The 25,207-nt window shown below is 42.3% G+C and overlaps 1 protein-coding gene across 2 annotated transcripts in view; it reads right to left on the reverse strand.

Annotated features, from left to right (window-relative positions):
* OLA1 (Obg like ATPase 1) overlaps positions 1 to 25,207 on the reverse strand; it is a 245,751-nt gene that overhangs the window by 90,457 nt on the left and 130,087 nt on the right. For both annotated transcript variants that reach the window (XM_068247033.1, XM_068247032.1), the window contains exons 6-7: positions 19,501 to 19,581; positions 17,353 to 17,450 (exon numbers count right to left, since the gene is read on the reverse strand). In XM_068247033.1, the coding sequence (XP_068103134.1) occupies positions 17,353 to 17,450; positions 19,501 to 19,581 (179 nt within the window). The remainder of the gene's footprint in view (positions 1 to 17,352; positions 17,451 to 19,500; positions 19,582 to 25,207) is intronic.

Consider the following 25,207-nt stretch of genomic DNA (forward strand, 5'->3'; position numbering starts at 1 on the left):
CTCATATGTAAAGCTCCTTTTTGCCATTGCGCTCCATTTTCCTGGGTCTTCTTCCAGTTGATTTTATACTATGTTATGCACAGTAGCTTCCTTTTAAAGAAAGTGAAGTCACTATTTAAAAAGAAATGCATGGGCTCAGATAGCAGCATAGTGCAAGGAATTTACTGATGATAAAGTTGTAGACACTAAACATTAGGCACCTTCACATGGGAGGCTGATGTGTCGGACACAAGGTGCTGTACCCTGGCAGCAAGAAACTGCCTCATGTCGTGTCCGAGTGCACATGTTCCACCATTAGAGGGCCACCTGTTCACTGCCGTGCAAAACACTAGCATGTGCCTGGCTGATGCATGGGAGGAGCTGACAGGTGGTAAATGCACAGCCTGCAGCTGGCCGTTTCAAACAAGCCTTAAAGTCTTAAAGTAGTCTGAAACTGACATAACATTCAATAAAAACGTGTTTTCCTACTTTTTATTACTCATACAGTTATCAGATTTGCTTTTGTGCATATGTAATATTGTCTGTTTACAAATTACAAGTTTCCAAAGTGTAGTTTATCTTGCCCTGAAACCTGCCATTGCATTTTATTCAAACTGCTTTTTATTATATAGTAACATCTTCTAATGAGCTATTCTGAGCGGTTTGGGTGCTTGAAGCACAGAGAGCTTCACTGAGAGCTCCTTTTCAGTTGTTGTAAACTGTGTTTACATACATGTATCAATATTGGAATGCAAACAAAGATACTGTTATCTCCAGTTTGGATGCAGATTTGAAGCTGAATAGCAGGACAAAGTACTTTGTTTAACCATTTCAGTGATGTTCTGCTAAAAAAAATAATTCTGGGATAGTAGCTTTCAAGCTGTGAGGAATCTTTTAGAGAAGTAGAAATGCTGACTTTCAGGCTACTTTAAAGTAATCTAGAAAAAATAGAGCTAATTTAACAAAGCCCATACAACGAAAGGTGTAGCTGCCTAGATGAATCAATCAGAATACTAACTTAAATTCACCGCTGAAAGTGGGAAAAAAACTAACATAACATTCAATAAAAATGTGTTTTCCTACTTATTACCCATACAGTTATCATATTTGCTTTTTGTGCACTAGTAATATTTTTCATTTACCAAAGTACAGTTTATCTGCTCTGAAATCTGCCTTTGCATTTTATTTTGTAGCTGCGGTAATGATATATTAAAATCTTCTAGGAATCATTTCTCAACTGAGTGCATACTAGAAGCAGAGACAGCTCATTTTCAGCACAGCTAGGAATGTAGCAACAGAGGAATGTAAACAAAAGATAATGTTATTACCACTTCTGATGAGAAGCTGAATGAGCTTTCCACTGAAGAACAAAGTGCTGTGTTTAACTGTCTGAGTGCCGTTCTATTACATGTTTTGTGGTAGTAGTTTTAAGGCTGTTAATAATCTTTAATAACAAATAAGAAATGCTGAGTTTCAGAACACTTTAAAGAGGAACTGTAACCAAGGATTGAACTTCATCCCAATCAGTAGCTGATACCCCCTTTCCCATGAGAAATTTTTACCTCTAGATCATCAGGGGAGTCTGTATGGCTGATATTGTGGTGAAACCCCTCCCACAGTGTGATGTCAGGACCATGGTCCTGACAGTTTCCTATCTGTGAACCTTGTTACATTGTGGGAAATAACAGCTATGCATATGTATAGCTATAATAAAATAGCCCTTTAGCCTATCGCATTGTCAGGGGGTGTGGTTATAAATCATGGCAGTTGGTGCTGTCTAGTTTTTTTCTAGTCTGCCTGCAGTAAAGATGATGACCTGCAGGCTCCTTGTGGATCAAACAACATGAACAAATTACACGGCGAATATCAATCATTTCTTGATCTCTCTTCAATTTTTTAACTTCTCACTTTGCAATGTATGGATTTATTTTTTTCCTTTTTTCACTTAAGTTCCTCTTTAAACTTTACCGGTTGCTCTGGGGAACTGCGACATTACTCCCTCCTGAGCACTTGCCTTCATAACCCTGCCCTTGTATCTGTTTGCCAGCTCCATATGTGAGAACCAGTTGTGCAGATTAACTCTGAGGTCTAGATAAGTCATTTGGGTTATTTTTAAGTCTTCCTCCTAAAGTTACTAAAGGTTTCTGTTGCACACATGTAATGCCTGAAAAAGCCAAAAGCATTTGGTAGGAGTAAAACAACACATAAACATGCTGACGTATTGTATAATATATTGTATACAGATGCAATGGAAACACAAGACCATAATCCTCTTCTGTGAATGTTCTATTTCGGTAAAAATTACGGTACACATTGCTGTACAATTTACATATTTGCCTAGGATTTACAGGCTACATATGTATATCTTTTAGCTGGACAGGCGAGATTTACAATGCGCAGGCCCCGGGTTGGCACATTTACATTTTGGTAGACATCGACTGGGTTCCATTTAGTCATTATAGTGCACGCTGTTACCACCGCGCTCCCGATCGACCAAGTCGGACTTAGACATTCAAGCAATTTTAGCCTAAAATCGGTCGAATAAGCGTGATTATTTCGTCACCGATTTTCATCCGATTTGTTTATGGAATTGTATTGCCGATTCGCCTGCAATATCAAAAGATGTATGGCCAGCTCAACTCACCACCAGATCTTCTCATCAACAATTGTGCCTTAAAGGGAACCAGAGCTGAAAAAATAAAGATTTTATACATACCTGGGGCTTCCTCCAGCCCCATACGCGCTGATCAATTCCACGCCGCCGTCCTCCTCTGCCCGCAGCTAAGAGAACCGCCTTCCCGCTGTTCCGTCAGTCGGAGCCAGTCTAAGCGTAGCAGAAGTGCGCTCTTTGCATATCTCTGCAGCAATGTATGGAGAGATACGTAGAGGGCGCACTTGTCCTGCGTAGCTGGCTCCGATGACGTCAGTGACGGGAGACGGTTCTCGTAGATGCGGGCAGCAGTGGATGGCGGCGTGGGATCGATCAGCGCATATGGGGCTGGAGGAAGCCCCAGGTATGTATAACTTCTTTTTCTTTTTTTCAGCTAGGGTACATCTCTGGTACCCTTTAAAGGACATCTGAGGTGAAAATAAAGTGATGAGAAAAATAATTGTATCTATCCTTCTAAAAATGACTTTTTTTTTTTTTTTTTAAAGAGACTCTGTAACAACAAAAACCTCCCCTGGGGGGTACTCACCTCGGGTGGGGGAAGCCTCCGGATCCTAATGAGGCTTCCCACGCCGTCCTCTGTCCCACGGGGGTCTCGCCGCAGCCCTCCGAACAGCCGGCGACTGTGCCGACTGTCAGTTCAATATTTACCTTTGCTGGCTCCAGCGGGGGCGCTGTGGCGACTTTCGGCACGGAAATAGACGGAAATACCCGATCTCCGTCGGGTCCGCTCTACTGCGCAGGGGCCGGAAACTTGCGCCTGCGCAGTAGAGCAGACCCGACGGCGATCAGGTATTTCCGCCTACTTCGGCGCCGAGAGGCATCAGAGCGCCTGCGCAGGAGCCAGGAAGGTAAATAATGACGTCACCGCTGCCCGGACTGCACGGAGGGCTACAGCGAGACCCCCGAGGGACGCAGGACGGCGTGGGAAGCCTCATTAGGATCCTGAGGCTTCCCCCACCCGAGGTGAGTACCCCCCAGGGGCCGTTTTGGCGTTACAGTTCCTCTTTAAGTCATGCCACAGTTTTATTTTAAATTTAAATCTAGTTTTTACATTTTTACTGTTTCATTGTCTCTGCTTAACGACAAATTCATTGAAGTATGCCAGAGCTCAAATCTATGAATTATTGATCCTTTTTATCTCTTTCCTGCTCTCAGAAGCCATTTACTTACCGGAAAGTATTTTATGGCTGTAATTACTTATCATTGATGGTTATGCTATAGTCTGATCAAGTCCGAACCGGTCCCGACCCAGACAGAAACTGTCACTTGCATACCTGATGTTTAACTCTTTCAGGCAGAGAAAGCAAACAAGGAACACAGACTAGTTATTTGTGTGCTTGGCACGGTACATACACATGTTTATCTCATCATGTTACATGTCTCCTCGGTTGTCCTTTAAAATACAGGGTAAATTCATATAAAAAAAACAACAACAAGATTTACCATATCATTATAATAGCCTGTATAGCTGGGATACCTGCAAGTGTGCAAAGCTATTTATCTCTTTAATAATGCATTTCCTGTATGGGTCAGACAGTTTTTGTTGTGAGGGTGAAACTCCAGCTCTGTATATTGATTCAGCACTGGTAAGTCTTATGCAGCACTTTCTAAGAGAGCGAGGTTATATAGTCTGAGTGCACCGAGGCTGTACATACGTCTCATGAAGGCCTCCCCCCATCATGCACTGCTGCGGGCTCATAAATAGATCTGAAATACTTCCTCAATCATGTTTTACGAGCAGAGATGCGCAGGGGGTGCTCAATGGCTAGCTGGAGGGAAAAATAGCAACAGCAGGTGGCCAAAACTGTGCCGAAAATGCTTACGAACATCACTCAGCCGCACGGGTCTTTGATCTTGAGACGACATTTCATAAATGTCCACCAGTGTTTTAAATTTAAGAACTGCGTTTAAAGAGAAGGTAATTCCCCACGCATGGAATTGTGCACAAACACTCTAAGATACACGCACGCTAGAGCGCTGGGGATTTCTTGTTAGAGCTAATGCAGTCTCTCTTCTGAGGCAATAAGCTTGGCATTGGTTAGGAAGTAAGAGTGTTAACGTTATTAGCGCTCTTTGAACGAAACGAGGAGCCTGGAGACAGGTAATGGCACACTGGCGTCTCCCGAGTAGACTGTCTGCCATGAGGCCCTGGGAATGGCATTTACTGGACCATTAGGAACAAATACACGTACTCCTGTAATCATCCCAACACAGGTGTGACACTCATGCACTACAGCAGAAGCCAGGAAAGTACCAATCAATTCTACACACAGGCTGCATAAAGGGGAAGTACTGCTTCACACTCGGGAACCATAGAAGACCGTCTTTTGTTTCCAACAGGATGAAGTAGTAAGTGCAAAGCGTGATCATGCACAGCGGTGTAACCAAGAGCAACCAGATGCCAGCACCCTCCTCGTACACAGTCTGGATAGACCCTGGATGAGAAGATCATTTTAGGCTGTCTCAGCTGAAAATGTAGCCTGTGTATAGCTGCTCCACATTGCTGTTTAGCATTCTAACATGGCAAATGGCTTATTGTCTGCTTTTGCAGCCAAAATCACAGGACACAGCTCACTTCTTCGCCACCTCTTGTCCCTTCTCCCCTCTACATGGCTAAACCCTGCAGTGCGTCTGTACAGAGCTCTTTTTTCAAAACTGTTGACCAATCAATTAATGTGGACCTGAACTCTTGCACAGGACAAAAGAAAAGCTTAGAGCAATGCACCATGTATGTACTTAGAGAGTTTTTAGCCTAATTCCCCCTAAGCACAAGTTGTAATTTGAGCTCTCAGCTGGCTCATGCCTCAGCAGAGCAGCTAATAGGTAAACATAGGAGGTTAACTCTGTCCTGCTTCCATGAACGCAGGAAGTAGATACACTGCAGACTTATTGCAGCATTTGTATCAACTGTAACAAAGAAACATTTCAGGACTGCCTATAGTAAAAATAACTGACCTTATATGTACGCTAGTTTCTGTTACACAGTAGATTTTTACTACAAAACTCTTGTGCACTTTCACAGCTGACACCTTCTGGAACGAATGAAGAGTGATTTTTATTAGCTCCTGATCATCTGATCACTAGGATCACATAATTATCGCTTTTTCTCTCTTAAAATTTTTTACCTCTATTTAGTGCCCCTGCAAAGTACCTAAAAGATAAATTAACTATATAACTGACATTTCTGCATAGAAAACATATGGATCAATCTGTTGCTAAAAGTTTTACCGCTGTTATTTGAGATATTTACATATTTTAGGTTGAAAAATTCAGAAGATTCATTTTTTTCCTTTTTTAATGCACATTTTCTCTTAAAAAATTACAGATTTCATATAATTAAATGATATCAAAAGAAAGTCCAATTTTTCCTGAAAAAAAATAAGACTAAATTTGTTTAGGTGGACTAAAAATTGCCAGAGATCTTTCAGCTTAAGCGAAGGCATTGCAGAAGTCTGAAATTTGGTTTGGTCCTTAAGAGGTTTAAGTTTGTTATGCTGCTGCTTGCCTTTTAAAGCAGAAAGGAAGTTCTGAGTTCAGGTCCACTTTAATGTCAGTATGAATTATGTGTACTAAACGAAATCAAAACTTTAGATCAGTACCATGCACTGAGTTTCATTATTTACCACTGTGTTTAATTGAATTGCTGCTTCAAGGACAATAGTGCTAGGGGGAAAACAGTCTACAACTGCATTGTCTAAAGAAGGCCATACACTTATCAATTTTACTCATCGATTCCCAGCAGATGTGATCGCTCTAATCGAATCTGCTAGATATTGATGCCCCATTTGATAACTGGATCGATTTTGGCTGAAGATCAAGCGACGTCAGTAGATCAGCAGCCCATGGTATTCCAATGCATTAAAAAGTACAACACTGCAGTTTCATAGATTTGTAATAGATTCCCCTCAGTGGGAGGGGAGGGCTGTGTCCCAATACACAGCAATATATAGCTTCAGGAAGGGTTTCTGATGCTGAAACCATAGCTCCCAACTGTCCCTCTCATTAGGAACCAAATCCCTCTGTCCTACTTTTTCCTCATGTGTCCATCTTTCAGGACTGATGTACGAATATACTGTAGATCCATACATCAGTAAATACAGTATATGTATTTTTGTATTGTAAAAATGTTTTTGACTCTAAACTTAATTACCATCTTTTAAATTTATATATTTCTTATTTTGATAAGCAATATAAAGGAAAATGAACCACAATAGAAAGGATCAGTGTGGTTTAAATTATAAAAATATATTTTTCTTATGAAATCTTTATGGTATGCGTGACTAGGGGTGTATTGGGGGGTTGACTAGGGGTGTATTGGGTGGTTGACTAGGGGGTGTAGCTTAAGTGTCCCTATTTATCTCAAAAAGTTGGGAGGTAAGCTGAAACCAAGATATTTAACATAAAAATGAGTATCCTGAATAATTGACTGCATTCACAATTTGTGAAGTTCCTCTTTCAAGTGAACCTGTATCCAACAATTTATGACTCTGGCCTGAGTCATAAAGAGTGCCCACCCCTTCCGCTCTCACAAAGCTGTCCCATTGGACAGTGCCCTTGCCACTAATATCGCATGACTAGAGATGTTGATGGTTGAACCAGATTAGAGAGGGAGGAAAGGGAGGGTGCAATTTAAGACTTATGGTGCACATACATGGTACAATTTGTTTCATCCAATCTTACCATTTCTTTGTAGTATAAGGATAAAGTTAAGTGAATCTACTCAAAGAATAATTTAGGCAGTTCCCCTATATTACATAAAAATGGTAAGATTGGATGAAAAAAAATTGTACCATGTATGGGCACCATTAGACATGAAACTCTTTTTACACTGTGTCAGTTGTTTTCAGTTATAACAGAGGTCAACTGATGTGCAAGGTAATGGCCATGCTTACCTTTGGCCTCTTTCGCACTGTACACTGAAAAACTGAAGCCTTTTCACAATGCACTGCTATGGAACAACTGAAAAGGTAAAAAAGGCTTTAATCTCATACTGTAAACAGTTAGCCATAGGTTCACTCTATAAGTGAGGAGTTCTAGATTCTGAAAACTAGATGAATGCATACTTTTGATGTTGAACGCATGTTGCTAGTTCTCTGAAACCTGTAGCTTTAAACAGTCCCTTTTTAATAAATACCAAACAGAGCTCCAGCATTATCTGGGTCCATTTAAGTTGCACAACTTATCATATACCCTTTTCTAATAATTTATAGGGGTAGGCCATGTGATATTAATTATTGTTTTGGCTTTCCATGTCTGAATGTTTGTTTTTTTTCTCTTTTCAGTGTAAAGCACTCCTGCTCTTTGATACCAGACGGAAATGCAATTTTTTTCCTCACAGCGAATTGAAACCAGGTGCAACTAACTAGAGTTAACGAATTACAGTGAGATGGAAATACCGCCAGTGGATTTGAAGTAAATTCAGATACTTAGCTTGGGATTTGCATTGATTTAAGTAACTTTATAGTTTAACCAGATTTAAAGGTTGGAAAAGGGTTTACATGTTGCAACCCCCCACCCCAGACAAAAAGATTAATTCTGAGCAACGGCTCCTCAAAATCTATTTCAAGTGGAAACATTAGAAGTTATCTTCTGTTTGTTCAAAGCATTTCAGAAAGCAAAAAAAAGTCTGTGACATCATCACTGGTATTGTAAAAGCAAAAACCAGTAGGGGTATCGGAAGGTTGATATCCTGTTCCAGTGACAGTGGACCATGGACACATGCACTCCACAAGGCCTTAATAAAAGTCCTGTGGTATGTAGCTTTAGGACAGCAGATCCTTTAAAGGGACACTATCGCAAATTTAAGGTTAACTTTATACTGGCATAAAATAAGCAGAATTTCAGTATGCGTTGCTACATCCTTTTTTTCAGTCAGAGAGCAGCCTTCCAGTCAGGGTGCGCAATTCCCATTCCCTTTCAGCTCTCCACTGACTACACCTGGGAGGGGCTTGGAACAGACCATGTTTTCCATAAGTAAACAGAAGACATATTAAAGCGGATCCGAGATGAAAAACTAACTATAACAAGTAACTTGTCTATATATCTTATCTAAAGTTTAGATAGTTTACACAGCAAATCTAGCTGCAAACAGCTTCAACAGTTTATGATGATTTATTCCTGTGATACGACAGCAGCCATGTTTTGTTTGTCACATTACACACAGGTAAGCTGATAGCATCTCCAGCCCTCAGCCTGTGGCAAATTCAGTCCCATCTCCTCCTCCTCTCTGCCTCTGAAATCTCTGGCTAGTAGCCTCCTCCTGCTCAGACTGAGCTCCCATAAGCCCTTGCTACTAAGGCTGAGAGTGCCAAGGCACTCTGAAAAAGCTGTGGGCGACGCTTGTTTAGTTTATAGGGAATTAGAGTATTAAAACAAAACAAAAAAAAGTATTTGGCTTGAGGAATGCCCTATAAACTATATGTAAGGAACACAATTATGCAATGAGTAAAAGTTTATCTCGGATCCACTTTGACGCCTTTAAGGTGCGTACAGGGATCAGGACCCAATCCCCTTGAGCGACATCGCTGGGCCGAGCTGCACAGACACGTCAGCTGTGTAGCTGACAGCACACTGTGTTGCTATGCAAGGAGATGGAGGGACAATGGAGGGGTGCATGTGGTACGTCACGCTGCAAGCGTGGGAGCGACGTGAACAATTGGATCAGCCGTCGCTAGGGGTGAGTCGATCTGCCAGGAAGATCACTTGTGAGTTGGGGCTAGGGGGTCACAAGCCTGTGTACACACACCTGATTATCAGCAGAGGCAGCAGTTATCAGCAGACTTTAGTTAGGCGTGTGTGAGTCTTTATGTACAGAACAGGAAAGAAGCTATTCTCCAGGTTTCTAATTCAGACCTATATAGTGAAGTAGGCGTTATAGAGGTATTGTTTTTTTTTTATCAACTAATTGTTTTACTGCCATCTATTAGCTGAGCAACAGGTACACAACATGTAATTTCCAACACCGACCGATAACGGGATCGATTTTGTGCAGTAGTGATCTGAAAATTGATCCTGTTAATGATCGGGAGTAGATCAGAAATGTCAGAAATTATCGATTCGACATGTCAATCTGATGGAAAATGACATTGTGTGTACCCAGCATACAGGTGCCCATACACTTGGTCAATTTTAAAATTTTTCCATAATTATTTTAGAATCAGTCAAAGACTGATGCAGCAACATGGTCCCCCGATCGTAATTTTGATCGAATTCTGCCCAAAATTGTTCTATACAGTTGATCGCTCTAGACAGAATGATCTTGCTCGAAAGGGTTGGTCAGGTGTGGTAGATTTTAGGATTACCGATGGACAGGATCCCCTTCCAATCTACAATGTGCTCCCTCTGGCCCATGAAGAGTGTTGTAGTGGAGCGCACATACATCTGTCTGCCAGCACGCCCCTCCTGTGCCCTCCCTCCATCCCCGCCGGGACGCCTGTATCCAGTGATCTGACGGCATGTATGTTACACGACTATACATGCGGTGGGTCACTGGGGTACAGGCTCACTGGTGGGGCTGGAGAGAGGACGCAGAGGGGGCGCCAGTGGAGAGGTGAGTGTGTACTGCGCTGCAGTACTGCACCGGCCCCAGGAACACATTAGATGGGGTAGACCTAGGGGCTCAGCAGTCCACCCTGCACAGCAGCTCCATAGATTTTTAATAGATTTGGAGATGAATCTGTATCTGTTCATTAAATCTGTTGGCCATCTGCCAGTGTATGGCCACCTTTACCATAGATTACAGCAGGGAGGAATACATCGGAATGCCCCGATGTTTAGCACTTTAGCTACTGAGGAGTTTCAGGTCAGAGTGGTAATAACATTTATTAGCTAAAACACATACAGATCACTTAAAACAGCACTGGAATATTTGTTTATAGAATCTATATGTCAGTGATGGCTAACCTTGGCACTCCAGCTGTGACAAAACTACAAATCCCATCATGCCTTTGCCTCCCCGAGTTATGCTTAGAGCTGTCAGAGTATTGCAATGCCTCATGGGACTTGTAGTTTCACCACAGCTGGTGTGCCAAAGTTAGCCATCACTGCTATATAGTATATTTTTTCCCACCTTTTCAAAATCACATGAACGCTTATCAGATCAGATGTATCATCAGATCAGATTTATCATCAGATCTAAGAGCCTCAAATTCCCCTCCTCCAAAAAAAAAAAAGTGTGTTGAAATTGTACAAATTAAAATAAAAGATTCATGGATATTCTGCTTAGTAAGCTACCACATGGTCTATTTAGAACTGTTGATAAACAAGAGAAGAAAGGCAATCCTGCACTGCTCCAAGGCTTTTCTTTATTGTGGTTTTAGTCAGTTTCAATCTTCATCCATAAAACATACATGTTTTTTATAAAGAAGTAAGCATAGCTGACATACCCTGTTGAAGTCCTGGCTGTGGGGCAATGTGGGGGTGGCAGCGGCCTGCCTGACGACCGTTTCGCTCCAACGAGCTTCCTCTGAGGCTCCGTGCACGCAAGAGGCAATACCCAATACCCTGTACCCCAATACCTCAGAGTGAAAACCCTCCATAAGACCCGTATCCACTGTGCCAGCCGCTTTTGATCTTACTCACTGACCATACTATTTAGAACTGTGTCTGTCATTGGGCTGTAAATCTGTAACAATTCCTCTATGTGGGATTATAAAGCGCACATTTAAAGTAACCGATATTTATACGCACGCTGTTTTATCTAGCAGTGAAGTTTAGCGTTTTCATCCTGAAGGCTGCTGTGCCAATAAGATCTTACAGGGTTGAATGGATTCAATAGAAATCATTAAGCCTGCTGGTCTATCTGCACAGATAATTATACTTTTGGCTACAAGCGTACAGTTTTATGTGCTGCAAGGAATCTGACATTTGTGGCCAAACGGCTGCACTGAGCTGCAATGTTAACCCTCTGAATGCAAGGATGAATACGCTCTCTGTACAGTCCAAATTCACAGTTATTCTGTATCCAGGGCCTGTCCTGTCTCATCACCATAGGCAATAAAAGCAAAGTCTACAGTAGGATAGACCGCAATAAGTCATAATCACCCCAGTATACTGCTTGAAAGCAGATGTCCTAAATACCTGTAAATAGACAAGGAAGCTTTATAACTAAGGCCCCCCCCCCCCTTTATACCTAATGATGGTTTCAAGTAAGTTAAAAATAGCTAATGCTTGTAAAGGGCCAGTAAACATGAAAGTGGGGTTGCTTTATAGAGAATAGCTACTAAAACAATTAAAGCAATTGCATTTCCTCTGAAGTATAACATAATCTACTTCATTATAGTTAAAAAAAAATAGAATCTTTAATTAAGATAAGGTTTAATAATATATATATATATATATATATATATATACATATGCATGTATACATATGTACATCCAGAACCTCTGGTGTATAGCAAGCCTATAATGGTGAAATGTATAAGCTATAACAGCGGTTCTGGATGTAAGCCTGTCTTCAGGGTTATAAAGAGATACAGTGGAGGAAATAATTATTTGACCCCTCACTGATTTTGTAAGTTTGTCCAATGACAAAGAAATGAAAAGTCTCAGAACAGTATCATTCCGATGGTAGGTTTATTTTAACAGTGGCAGATAGCACATCAAAAGGAAAATCGAAAAAATAACCTTAAATAAAAGATAGCAACTGATTTGCATTTCATTGAGTGAAATAAGTTTTTGAACCCCTACCAACCATTAAGAGTTCTGGCTCCCACAGAGTGGTTAGACACTTCTACTCAATTAGTCACCCTCATTAAGGACACCTGTCTTAACTAGTCACCTGTATAAAAGACACCTGTCCACAGAATCAATCAATCAAGCAGACTCCAAACTCTCCAACATGGGAAAGACCAAAGAGCTGTCCAAGGATGTCAGAGACAAAATTGTAGACCTGCACAAGGCTGGAATGGGCTACAAAACCATTAGCAAGAAGCTGGGAGAGAAGGTGACAACTGTTGGTGCGATTGTTCGAAAATGTAAGGAACACAAAATGACCATCAATCGACTTCGCTCTGGGGCTCCACGCAAGATCTCACCTCGTGGGGTGTCAATGGTTCTGAGAAAGGTGAAAAGGCATCCTAGAACTACACGGGAGGAGTTAGTGAATGACCTCAAATTAGCAGGGACCACAGTCACCAAGAAAACCATTGGAAACACATTACACCGCAATGGATTAAAATCCTGCAGGGCTCGCAAGGTCCCCCTGCTCAAGAAGGCACATGTGCAGGCCCGTCTGAAGTTTGCCAATGAACACCTGAATGATTCTGTGAGTGACTGGGAGAAGGTGCTGTGGTCTGATGAGACCAAAATAGAGCTCTTTGGCATTAACTCAACTCGCTGTGTTTGGAGGAAGAAAAATGCTGCCCTATGACCCTCAAAACACCGTCCCCACCGTCAAGCATGGGGGTGGAAACATTTTGCTTTGGGGGTGTTTTTCTGCTAAGGGCACAGGACAACTTATTCGCATTAACGGGAAAATGGACGGAGCCATGTATCGTGAAATCCTGAACGACAACCTCCTTCCCTCTGCCAGGAAACTGAAAATGGGTCGTGGATGGGTGTTCCAGCACGACAATGACCCAAAACATACAGCAAAGGCAACAAAGGAGTGGCTCAAGAAGAAGCACATTAAGGTCATGGAGTGGCCTAGTCAGTCTCCGGACCTTAATCCAATAGAAAACCTATGGAGGGAGCTCAAGCTCAGAGTTGCACAGAGACAGCCTCGAAACCTTAGGGATTTAGAGATGATCTGCAAAGAGGAGTGGACCAACATTCCTCCTAAAATGTGTGAAAACTTGGTCATCAATTACAAGAAACGTTTGACCTCTGTGCTTGCAAACAAGGGTTTTTCCAATAAGTATTAAGTCTTTTATTGTTAGAGGGTTCAAAAACTTATTTCACTCAATGAAATGCAAATCAGTTGCTATCTTTTATTTAAGGTTATTTTTTCGATTTTCCTTTTGATGTGCTATCTGCCACTGTTAAAATAAACCTACCATTGAAAAGATACTGTTCTGAGACTTTTCATTTCTATGTCATTGGACAAACTTACAAAATCAGTGAGGGGTCAAATAATTATTTCCTCCACTGTAATTTGCATATTTAGTAGTGATGCATTGTGGGTAACCATAGTTGCTCAGTTAAAGCTGAATTATCGCAAATAAAGCTAAATGGGAATCCTCCCGAGGACGATCATTCACAGATGATCAGTGGCAGAATATTTGGGTGCTAAACCACAAGGGATCTTTAAAGAGAACCAGAGATGAAGCACCCTCTTGTATTTTACCTTATAAATCAGTGGGAACATGACAGTAAACACCTAATCTGCTCTTTGTTTCATTGTTCTCTGTTTAATCTGACTGTTATCACTTCTGATAAGAATCCCCGACTGAGCACTCAGTCTAGCTTTGCTAAGGAAAGATTATAGCCGAGTCTGTCTTCTCTGGTGTCTTTTCAAGCCCAAGCCTGCCCCCTTGTGGCTCTGCTATAATGACTCAGCTATAATTACTCTCTGCAAAGCCAGACTGAATGCTCAGTCCGGGATTCTTATCACAGCTGATAACAAGCAGACTGAGCAGTGAGGATGAAACAGAGAGCATGGTAAGTGTTTTCTCTAATGTTCTTACGGATATATATGGTAAAATACACAAGGGTGCTTCGTCTCTGGTTCCCTTTAAATATTACCACCCAGGAACAGGGATATAAAATTCTCACACAATGGTATAGGACCCCAGCTATATTAGCTAGATACGCCCCAGGGGTACAAGATGTCTGCTGGAGATGCGGCTCCCCAGGAGCCAACCTATTACATATCTTTTGGCACTGTTCTAGCCTCTAAACCTTTTGGAAACAAGTTCGCAAATGGACAGAAAAAAAATCTCCTCTGAGAAGGTTCCCATGACACCTCAATTCTTTTTGCTACACTCAGGCCCTTTCCCCTTAAAATCCTACAAAAGTCCATTCTCATCCATCTAGTTAATGCTGCTCGCGCAACAATACTTTTTCTATGGAAAAAACAGGAGTCTCATACAACCCAGAGGCTGCATAGATTAGACAAAATAGCCCAAATGGAAGAAATCATTCTCCTGTCACAAGATAGGACAGAACAGTTTACATACACCTGGGCAAATTGGGAAATGTTTAAAGGGGCACTACGGCGAAAAATTTTAAAATGTGCAAACATAAACAAATAAGAAGTAGTTTTTTTCCAGAGTAAAATGAGCCATAAATTACTTTTCTCCTATGTTGCTGTCACTTACAGTAGGTAGTAGAAATCTGGCATTACTGACAGGTTTTGGACTAGTCCATCTCTTCATAGGGGATTCTCCGGTATTTATTTATTTTCAAAAGCACTTACTGAATGACAGTTGCTCTGTCCAACTGCCAGAAAACTGTGTAGGGAGTAGGGAAGCCAGCCAGCATCATTGTTTAAATCCTTTTTAGGGAAAATATTTATAAAGAATAAAAGCCTTGCTGAGAATCCCCTATGAAGAGACGGACTAGTCCAAAACCTGTCACTTCTACTACCTACTGTAAGTGACAGCAACATAGGAGAAAAGTGATTTATGGCTCATTTTACTCTGGAAGAAACGTACTGATTATTTGTCTTTTTGCACTTATTTTAAATTTAACAATTTTTCGCCATAGTGCCCCTTTAAGTATTCAGACGAATACGGAACCCTAACTGCTTGAAGTTCTTTTCTTCCTACTAACTGGCTATGAGGTATACCACATCTTCACATAACGAGGACACTCATTCCCCTCCCCCCCTTTCTTACCTTTCTCTCTCTTGCCCCCTCCCCCTTTCTTTTCTTCCTTCTTCTTATTCTTATCTCTTCGTATGACTACTCTACCTCTTCCCCGCTCTACAATTTACTATTTGCAACTAGATTCACTTGTTATGATAAACAAAATATAGCTGTACGAATCTAATACGTACTAATACGTTCTGTAAAAGTATTGAACTTGGTTGATATTTTAGTTATGATGTTCAAGTATTCGTCAAGTACTGGATGCTTTAGCGTGCTTAATTTTGCTATGTTTAAAACAATCCCTTTAATAAAGCTTTAAGGGCCCTTTTCCACTAGCGGCGTTTGCGATGCTGAATCGCAAACCGCTAGTGATTTTGAAATCGCTACGGTTTGCTTTTTAACATAGGAATCGCGGTAGGTAATTTCCATTACCGCGATTCGTTTTTGACCCAAACGCGATCGCACCGCGGAGCGATCTTTGCCGCGATTTTGCTATGCAGTGCATTGCATAGCAAAATCATGAACGCAATCGCCGGGAAGTTTCCTGCACTTGTGATTCAGCAATCGCTAGCGTTTAGCGCGAACGCTAGAGATTGCTAGTGGAAAAGGGCCCTCAATGGAATTATCGCAAATAACTTCTGTTTTAAAGGTTACCTTAGTCCTGATGAAAATGTAAAAACGGGGGGAGCAGGTATGTGTAAGAGGCTCTCCTCATGCCCACTGCTACACCCGTTCTCCTCCATCCTCCTCCGTTATTATGTAGTGACCCCCCCCCCCCCCCCAAAGCTACTTCCTGGTCGGGAGGGTTGGTGAGGATTGTGCAGGCACTGAGCATCCTTCGATAGCACGCCCCTGCGGCCGAGAGCGCTGTGCTCATGCACACTACATCACAACTGCGTAGTGCGCATGCACAGAGCGCTCCTCTCGGCCACGCGATCAAGGACGCTCCTCGCTGGGTGGTGCCTGCGCAGTCTTCTATTACCCTTGCGACCAGGAAGAAGCCTTGGGGGGTTGTTGCACCATAACAGAGGGGGGGGGAAGAGAAGAACGGGGGAGCGGTGGGCATGAAGAGAGCCCACTACATATGCCTGCTCCCCCCGTTTTTAAATTTTCATCAGGACTATGGTATCCTTTAAGTAGAGAAATAACACTGAACTCACAAACAGAGACTGCCATTTACTTTCTGCTGCACCAATATCAGACATAACAGTGACTGTATTTCAGTTATAAGTGTGGTTAGCCTTTAAGTGGTTTTTACATTTGACTTTCAGACAAGCGAAGCAGACAAAAAAGCAGAGAAGGTGACAATATCATCAAAACTTTCCCTACAAGACTTATAGTTGAAATTCGATTGGCTGCTTTGTGCAAATACTTCCACTTTTCCTATAGAAGCTTCAGTCTACCGCTCAACAAGCCTCAGATTTCCTGGTCTCTCCTGCTCAAATATGATAGCCATGCTGAGCCCTTTAATAATACAAATTACATGTAAAAGTGCATAGCATTCTTTTTTACTGACTGTCTGGCGGTGAACAATGTGCTGAGAGCAGCACACATCTACTGTGGTCCACAATAAATGCCAGATCAAGAGGTACCTGGTGAGGCCCTCTATGCTGATTTAATAGCAGAACCCCCTCCCCAGAAATGGTTCTTAAAAGCTGCATTTATGTTTTGAGCTTATATAGCGCCTCTGAATGTGTCTCAATAAAAAAAAAGTGATAAATGGCAGCATTTAAAACAGCAGTCACTGGGTATTTCCATCACTGTCAGCGTTTTAATACCCCTAAAGTACAGGCCCGGGCAGAGCGGTGAAAACTAGTTGTATTAGTTCAATCTGGCGCTGGGGAGACAGACTAATAGCCAGGTACATTATCTGTTACCTGGTCCTTTCACTCTTTGGAAACATTGTCTGTGTATGATTTCCTCACACGAATGTACCGGCCGGCAGCCACTCACCACTTGTTTTTCTTGCGGATGTAGTCTTTCTCAGATAGGTTGACTAGATAGATCATCGGCTTGGAGGTCAGGAATAAGTATTTGTTTAGCACGTCGATCTGGATGAGACAGAAGAAAAAAGGAGCATTATGACCAGAATAAAGATAACAATATTACATATATATGTTATTGGATCATAGCACTGCTTTCTCTACTACAAAAAAAACAGGCACAGCAGTCAGAATAAATGAATTTTTACTAAATACGGCCATCAAAAATTAAACCCTACAGTACATGACCATCACCAAGGATTTACGCCCTCCCACGTTGGAAGTAGGTCTTGTATATTAAACGACCACTTTTAAAATTTAAAATTCATATTTTCATACAAAATGTACATTTGATCCAAAATAAAATACGCAATAACTTTTTTCCTATGTTGCATTCACTTACAGCAAGTAGTTCAAATTTGACAGATCTGACAGGTTTTGGACTGATCCATCTCCTCATGTGGAATTATCAGGGTTTTCCTTAGGCTGGTAAAAAAAGTGAAGGTGCATGGGGGGGCATAAGAAAATACTTATGCATTTCCCGTTCCTTCCGTCACTCTCTGTTCTCCTAGGATCTGTCTCCTGTATCCTCCGGCGACTGCATGCGCAGTATGTCCGTTCTGCTCCCCTGTGGCCGCACGTTGAGGTCACAGGAGGGGAGCGTGCTCGCTCCCCTCAGCTCCTGCATCCCGCCATCGGGACATAGGAGCGGGGGGAGCGAGCGCGCTCCTGTCCTGTGACATCACCGTGTGGCCATAGGGGAGCAGAACAGACATACTGGTGCAGTATGTCCAGGTTAGAGGTCACCTGAGGATACCGGGACTGATCCAGCTTACCTTACCTACCTCTGTGCTGACCTTAGGTAGCTTTGCTTTGGGTCAGGTATCCTTTAAGGTGAAGATCTGTAGTCAACTGGTTAACAGTGAGTTTAAAACAAACATCAGTGTAATCCATTGCCACTCCTAATGTTCACCACCTTCAAAGCTGGCAAACGTTATTTGGGGTTCTATACAGTGGCAATGAGGGTGCAGTAGCGCACTGTTAATTGGGAAACAGAGGGGTGGCACTCCAGGTGACAGCCAGGAGAGGGGTGTCAATACAAATCAGCCCAGTACATTATATAGCTGTCCTGGACCTGCAGAGAGCAGACAGAAGTACAATGAATTATGCAGCTGCTGAGCTACAGTTAACCGCAGCCAGCACAGTATCTGCTCCGCCTCCTCCTGCATTGCTTAGACCACCGGTTGGCCCTGCCTCCGTCACGTCCGTTCCTGATAAATTCCGACCTCCTCCTGTGTTGCATGCTGGGAGCTGCCACACTGAGCCAGATGTAGTGAGGAGTGGGCGCCCAGCTTGGGATGGTGGAATAGTGGCAGCGGTGCTATTCGGCAGCGATGATGTCACATACTCTCTCTCCAGTATTCCAGGCTACCTATACTGGGGGCAACTATACTAGGCTACCTATACTGGGGGCACCTATACCTGGCTAACCTATACTGGGGGCACCTATACCAGGTCATCTATACTGGGGGCACCTAACCCTAGCATTACCTGCAGTGGCATGCTTTGCGAGCAGCACTCACTTCTTTCCTTTTTTTGGGAGGTGGGGGGGGGGGCGTGTCATTTATTACCCAACACTGGGTGTCAAATTCCCTAGGTATGCAACTGTGAGGATAATTACCACTTTATAAATAAAGTGGCCATAACTTTCAGTTGGAGATCTCTGGTGACATCAGCAAACAATTGAAAGTACCTATCACAAAAGGGATAACCGTATAAATCTGGCAATCTGAATAGCACACAGTATATTAATTATCCTCTTTAGAAATTTCCTGTCTGCTGAGAGCGACTTCTTAACTCGAGTGGGGTTGGGTTTTAATTCTCCCCACCTGCCTGAACAGAGGTTGCCTTCGTTGTGGACCTTGTTTATGAGTATAACCATAAATGTTTGCACGCTCAACAACAGATTTGCAATATAACCTAATACACTATATTGGGCTCCGGTGTCCCCTTTTTTGTTTCCTTGTACATGCTGAAAAGGAGAATGAGAAACAACCATTTCTGAGTATCAGAAGGAAACAGTTGTTTGACAAAGACTTCATACACCAACAAACCTCACCTCCTTGTCATTCCATTCGTGGTAGTATCGGATATGATTCTTTTCTTCTAAAACCCAGGATTTGACTTTGCACATTATGTCCTAAAGAAAAATTAACAAGGCGAGAAAACCATCATGTTATTAAAATACAAGAAAGGCTGTTACTTAGCATGGCATTAAACACACAATTTCCAAATACAGTGGAATCCTGGTTTGCAAGCATAATTAGCTCTGAAAACATGCTTGTAATCCAAAGCACTCTTTTAGCAAAGAGAATTTCTCCATAAGGATGAATGGAAACTCGGTTGATCCGTTCCACAATCCAAAAACAGTTCTAGGAAAGTAGTATAAAACAAAAATGTAAACAAAACTTTCACCATCATTGTCATCTTTTTGCTCACCCCATCTTTTTGTGTGTGTGGATTTAACAAGGAACTTATCCATTGACATTTGCTTTTGCCTTATTTAGGGGATTTCATGGAAATGTGACTTTGCAAAGTCTCTACACTCAAATTAAAGCGGAATATAACCCTGCATTTCAACTTTGCTCTAAAACATTATTTACAGCATATTATATGCAACCAGCATTTTTTTTTACTAGACCAGCATTGGAAGGGTTAAACACAATGGTTTCAAGTTCCGTGGAGAGATATGCAGAAATTCAGATTGTTACATTCTATTTAGTTAGATGTATCTATTGATAAATGTTACACACTCTTTGGCTGTCCTCCAACTCCTTCTCAGTCAGAGAGATGAGTCACATTCAACACTTAGATACATTTATGTAAACAAAATGTATCTATGTAAGCTTCGGATGTGTCTGCAGAAATCTCCAGGAACTTTAAAGCACTGTGTAACCCTTCCAATGCTGGTCTAGTAAAAAAAAAAAAATGCTGGTTGCATATAATATGCTGTAAATTATGTTTTAGAGCAAAGTTGAAATGCAGGGTTATATTCCGCTTTAAGTACAATCCTGCAGCGCCAAAGGAGAACCATCGGGCTCAGTTGTGATGAGGCGACGCATGTACACTTTTTTTTCCCTTGCTTTTTAATCAAAACGTTGCTTGTATATCAAGTTAAAATTTCACAAAAATGTTTTTTAGTACAGTATTGCAAAGTGCTCTTAAATTAAGTTACCGTACTCTCAGTCCACGATTTTATTATATAAACCATTACCGTATTTCCAAGATATGCTTGATATGCTTAACAAAGTATTGTTTTTCAGGCTAGACTGTACTCTCCAAAAGGCAGAGTTCTCTTCTCTTGTTTTTTGTATCTTGTGTATATTTTGTTAAAGGACACCTGAGGTGAAAATAAACAAATGAAATAAACAATTGTATCTATCTTCCTCCCCCTAAAAATGACTTAAGATATCACACAGTTTTAGTTTATATTTAAATTTACTTTTTAGGTTTTTATTGTATTATTGTTTTTGCTCAAAGCCACATTCATTGAAGTATGTCAGAGCTAAAAATCTATGAATTTTTGACCCTTTTTATCTCTTTCTTGCTCTCAGAAGCCATTTTCTGCTAGGAAAAGGTTTTATAGTTGTAATTTCTTATCAGTGAGGGTAACGCTGTAGTCTGACCCAGTCCTGACTCAGATAGGAACTGCCACTTACATACCTTATGTTTAAAGGAGTTATCAGGCTAAAATTAACAAAATAAGCGCTACTTACCCGGGGCTTACTCCAGCCCCAAGCATGTCCCTCGCCGCAGCTCCCTCCCGGTCCCCGGTGATGACGTCAAGCCGACCTCCAGGTCGGCCTGTACTGCGCCTGCGCGAGCGGCGCTGTCAATCTCCGCCACGTGGACCGGAGCAGACTGCGCAGGCGCAGAACTACTGTGCCTGCGCAGTCCGCTCCACGTGGTGGTGATTGACAGTGCCGCTCGTGCAGGCACAGTACAGGCCGAACTGGAGGTTGGCCTCACATCATTGCCGTGGACCGAGACGGAGCTGCAGCGAACGGCTGCGCGCAGAGCTACGGCGAGGGACATGCTGGGAGCTTGGGGCTGGAGTAAGCCCCGGGTAAGTAGCGCTTATTTTGTTAATTTTAGCCTGATAACTCCTTTAACTCTTTGAAGCAGAGAAAGAAAAAAAAGGAACACAGCATATTTTATTAGTGTCCTTGGCACTGTACATACACACGTCCATCTCATTATGTCACCTCAGGTATCCTTTAAGGATTTTGGGGCCAATCATCCATCTGATTTGATTATCAAATCAGATGAAAATAGGTGCTACAACAAGCATGCCAGATCTACGATTCAACTGATTTTGGTCCAAAATTGGTTAAATGTATTGATCCGACATGCTGGGAAATGGGCCAACGTGGTCCATCAGGTGAGCGGTGGTAACGGTGTGTGATATTGCGACAGGACCCTGGCCGCTGGATCCCTAAATGTTAGATGTTCCTGTGCCTTTGCAAATAAATACTTAAAGAAAACCAGAAACGACCTGTGTAAACGTATACATACCTGGGGCTTCCTCCAGCCCCATGCGAGCTGATCAGTCCCTCGGCGTCCTCCACTGCTTCCATTCTCAGCTATTACTCCTGGAAAGTAAGCGAGTCAGGGCTCAGTGTGCATGCGTGGCACGGCTGCGCACGCCCGCCCCATCGCACTCCTAGTAATGTGAGTGCGACGAGGGAGCACGCTTGGCCGGACTGCGCAAACTGACTCACTTACCGGGCCTCGTAGAGGAAAATGGAGGCAGCAGAGAAGGACGCCGCGGGACTGATCATCCCGCATGGGGCTGGAGGAAGCCCCAGGTATGTATACATTTTCTCTTGCAGGTCGTCTCTGGTACACTTTAACCTGTCTACAGAGTTTCTGCCGTACTTCCGCATTCACGTCCCACCTAACTACCAGTATATAGCATATGGGACATGTGTGCCGTGTGACGTCACACATGCACCCTACATGTTATAATGCCGGCAGCCACACGGCGCACCAATGCAGAAGTACAACTGACATTCGGGGGAAACAGGCAGGTAATGTATTAACATCCATGGGCTCCGAGAGTGTGTGTGTGTGTGTGTGTGTGTGTGTGTGTGTGTGTGTGTGGGGGGGGTGAATCTAACATGTAGAGGGAAAGCGGCCGGGGCATGTTGGAGACTCCTAAAGCTGCTATCTGGGGGTAGAGGGGAGACAAAGGCAACCCAATGCTGCTACATGCAAAGGTAGGGGACACAGACAACTTTATGCTGCTTTCTGGGGAGTGGACAAAGGCCAGCTAATGTTGCTACATGGAAGTTCGGGGAACAAGGGCCACTTAAAGAGAAACTGTAACCAAGAATTGAACTTCATCCCAATTAGTAGTTGATAATGAGAAATCTATTTCTTTTCTCAAACGGATCATCAGGGGGATCCGTATGGCTGATATTGTGGTGAAACCCCTCCCACAGTGTGATGCCAGCGCCTCACAGCACTGAGGTACTGACATCACACTGTGGGTGCCTTGTTGCATTGTGGGAAACCACAGCTGTTCCTAACCGTCAAAAAAGCAAGCAGCATCCCTTCCAGTGACATCATCTGCCAGCAGTAAAATTGTCACCATGTGATAAATGTCAGAATGTAAATCAGGGAAAGATCTTACAATGGGCAAACACTGACTAAATCATTTATACATAATTATTGTAAAAACGAAGCACTTTATTACATTATTTTCACTGGAGTTCCTCTTTAATACCACTACATAGGAGTGTCGGGGGGGGGGGGGGGGGGGGGTCATGTTAACTTTTGTCCAGGGTTCCATTTCATTTTGCACCAGCCCTGAACAAAAATGAAACATCATGTGCATCATACGACATTGCTTCTAAACCAATTTCAGAGGGCAGCCAATATTTAGACAAACGACACTTATTCAACAGGGATAATCATTAAAATGCCTTTTTTTCTGAAGTCAGGCAAATTTAGCTGGAGTGTATATGCAGACTGAAAAAAAATCAAATACAGATGCAACTGATTAGGATTGGTCCAATTTCAGTCTGCATACATGCTGCAACCATATTTTTGGTCATCTCCAGTAGTTCAGTAGTATTTAAAGTACCTATGGGGATAAGCATAGTTTTACTTGTGTGAATTCCATTGAAGCTATATAGCTGGGCTTGAAGCTGTTGCTCCCCTATATCTCCCCTGTTCTCTTTTAGCCCATTTGTTTTGTATAAATGGCATGCGTAATAACCTGGAGCCACTTCTTCAGGTAAATATGCTTGGAGCACCTTCCAAGCTCCAAACTGCTGTTAGCAAGGCATATTTACCTGAAGAAGAGGCTCCAGACCACGAAACACTTTGTTTGTCCTCATAATAAACTGACTTAAAGTATTGAATAGTCGTTATCATTGAAGGCAAGCCTAATTTTTTTTAAGATTCAAAAATGTATTTTTTCTTGGAAAAGCAACCACACTTGCGTCAACAAAGGCAGAGTGGGGATGGTACTTTTCCTTATGCTTCAATACTGGTTGCATGTTGGGCAACCAGGAAAGAGTGGGTACCCATTAACTGCAACTTTTTGATACCAATCCAAAACCCTAAATGCTACATAAGACTGGCTTCCCTTTGTTCCGGTATTATCTTTTTTTTGTTTTGTTTCTCCACATACTACATCTGTATTGTATGTACTGTGTCAAATGTGTAAAGAGTTGATGTGAATATGCACTGCTGCCTCATACCACAGCTGATTTCGATACATTAGACCAGGCATGGGCAAACTCGACCCTCCAGCTGTTAGGGAACTACAAGTCCCACAATGCATTGGCCTTTATGAGTCATGACTGTGGCTGTCAGACTCCTGCAATGCATTGGGGGACTTGTAGTTCCTTAAAGGATACCACAACTGACATGTGGCATAATGAGATAGACATGGGTATGTACAGTGCCTAGCACACAAATAACTATGCTGTGTTCCTTTTTTTCTTTCTCTGCCTGAAAGAGGTAAATATCAGGTATGTAAGTGGCTGACTCAGTCCTGACTCAGACAGGAAGTGACTACAGTGTGACCTTCACTGATAAGAAATTCCAACTATAAAACACTTTCCTAGCAGAAAATGGCTTCTGAGAGCAAGAAAGAGATAAAAAAGGGGGAATTTCTTATCAGTGAGGGTCACACTGTAGTCACTTCCTGTCTGAGTCAGGACTGAGTCAGCCACTTACATACCTGATATTTACCTATTTCAGGCAGAGAAAGAAAAAAAGGAACACAGCATAGTTATTTGTGTGCTAGGCACTGTACATACCCATGTCTATCTCATTATGTCACATTTCAGTTGGGGTATCCTTTAACAGCTGCCTGCATTAGACCATATTGCTGGTGATATCAGCACTATGCACAGAACAGGGAGAATGAATTTAATCTTTTTTTAGCTTCGTTATCCAAACCTGCCACCTGAAAAAGTTAATGCCTACACGAAAATATTTTATCCCACTTCGAAGCATAAATCTGTCTTGGACAATTAAATGTGAACAGGGAGTGGCTATTTTTACTCTCTATATGAGAGACTGCTGCCTATTTTGTTATTTTTATTTTTTTCCTGGAGCAAGGTGTTTATAATGCTTTAACAGGAAAACAAAACAGAACCATGGATTCTCTTAAAGATGTGTTATGTCTCTGCTAAACGTGTTAGTGGTACAACCACAGGGCCTAAACCGACAATAATGTGGCATTGTACCACATGAAATGGTGCAGAGGCTATGCAGGCCGCAGAACCCTCACACAGCGCTGCATGCAA

The sequence above is a fragment of the Hyperolius riggenbachi genome, chromosome 7, assembly GCF_040937935.1.
Source record: "Hyperolius riggenbachi isolate aHypRig1 chromosome 7, aHypRig1.pri, whole genome shotgun sequence".
Taxonomy (NCBI): domain Eukaryota; kingdom Metazoa; phylum Chordata; class Amphibia; order Anura; family Hyperoliidae; genus Hyperolius; species Hyperolius riggenbachi.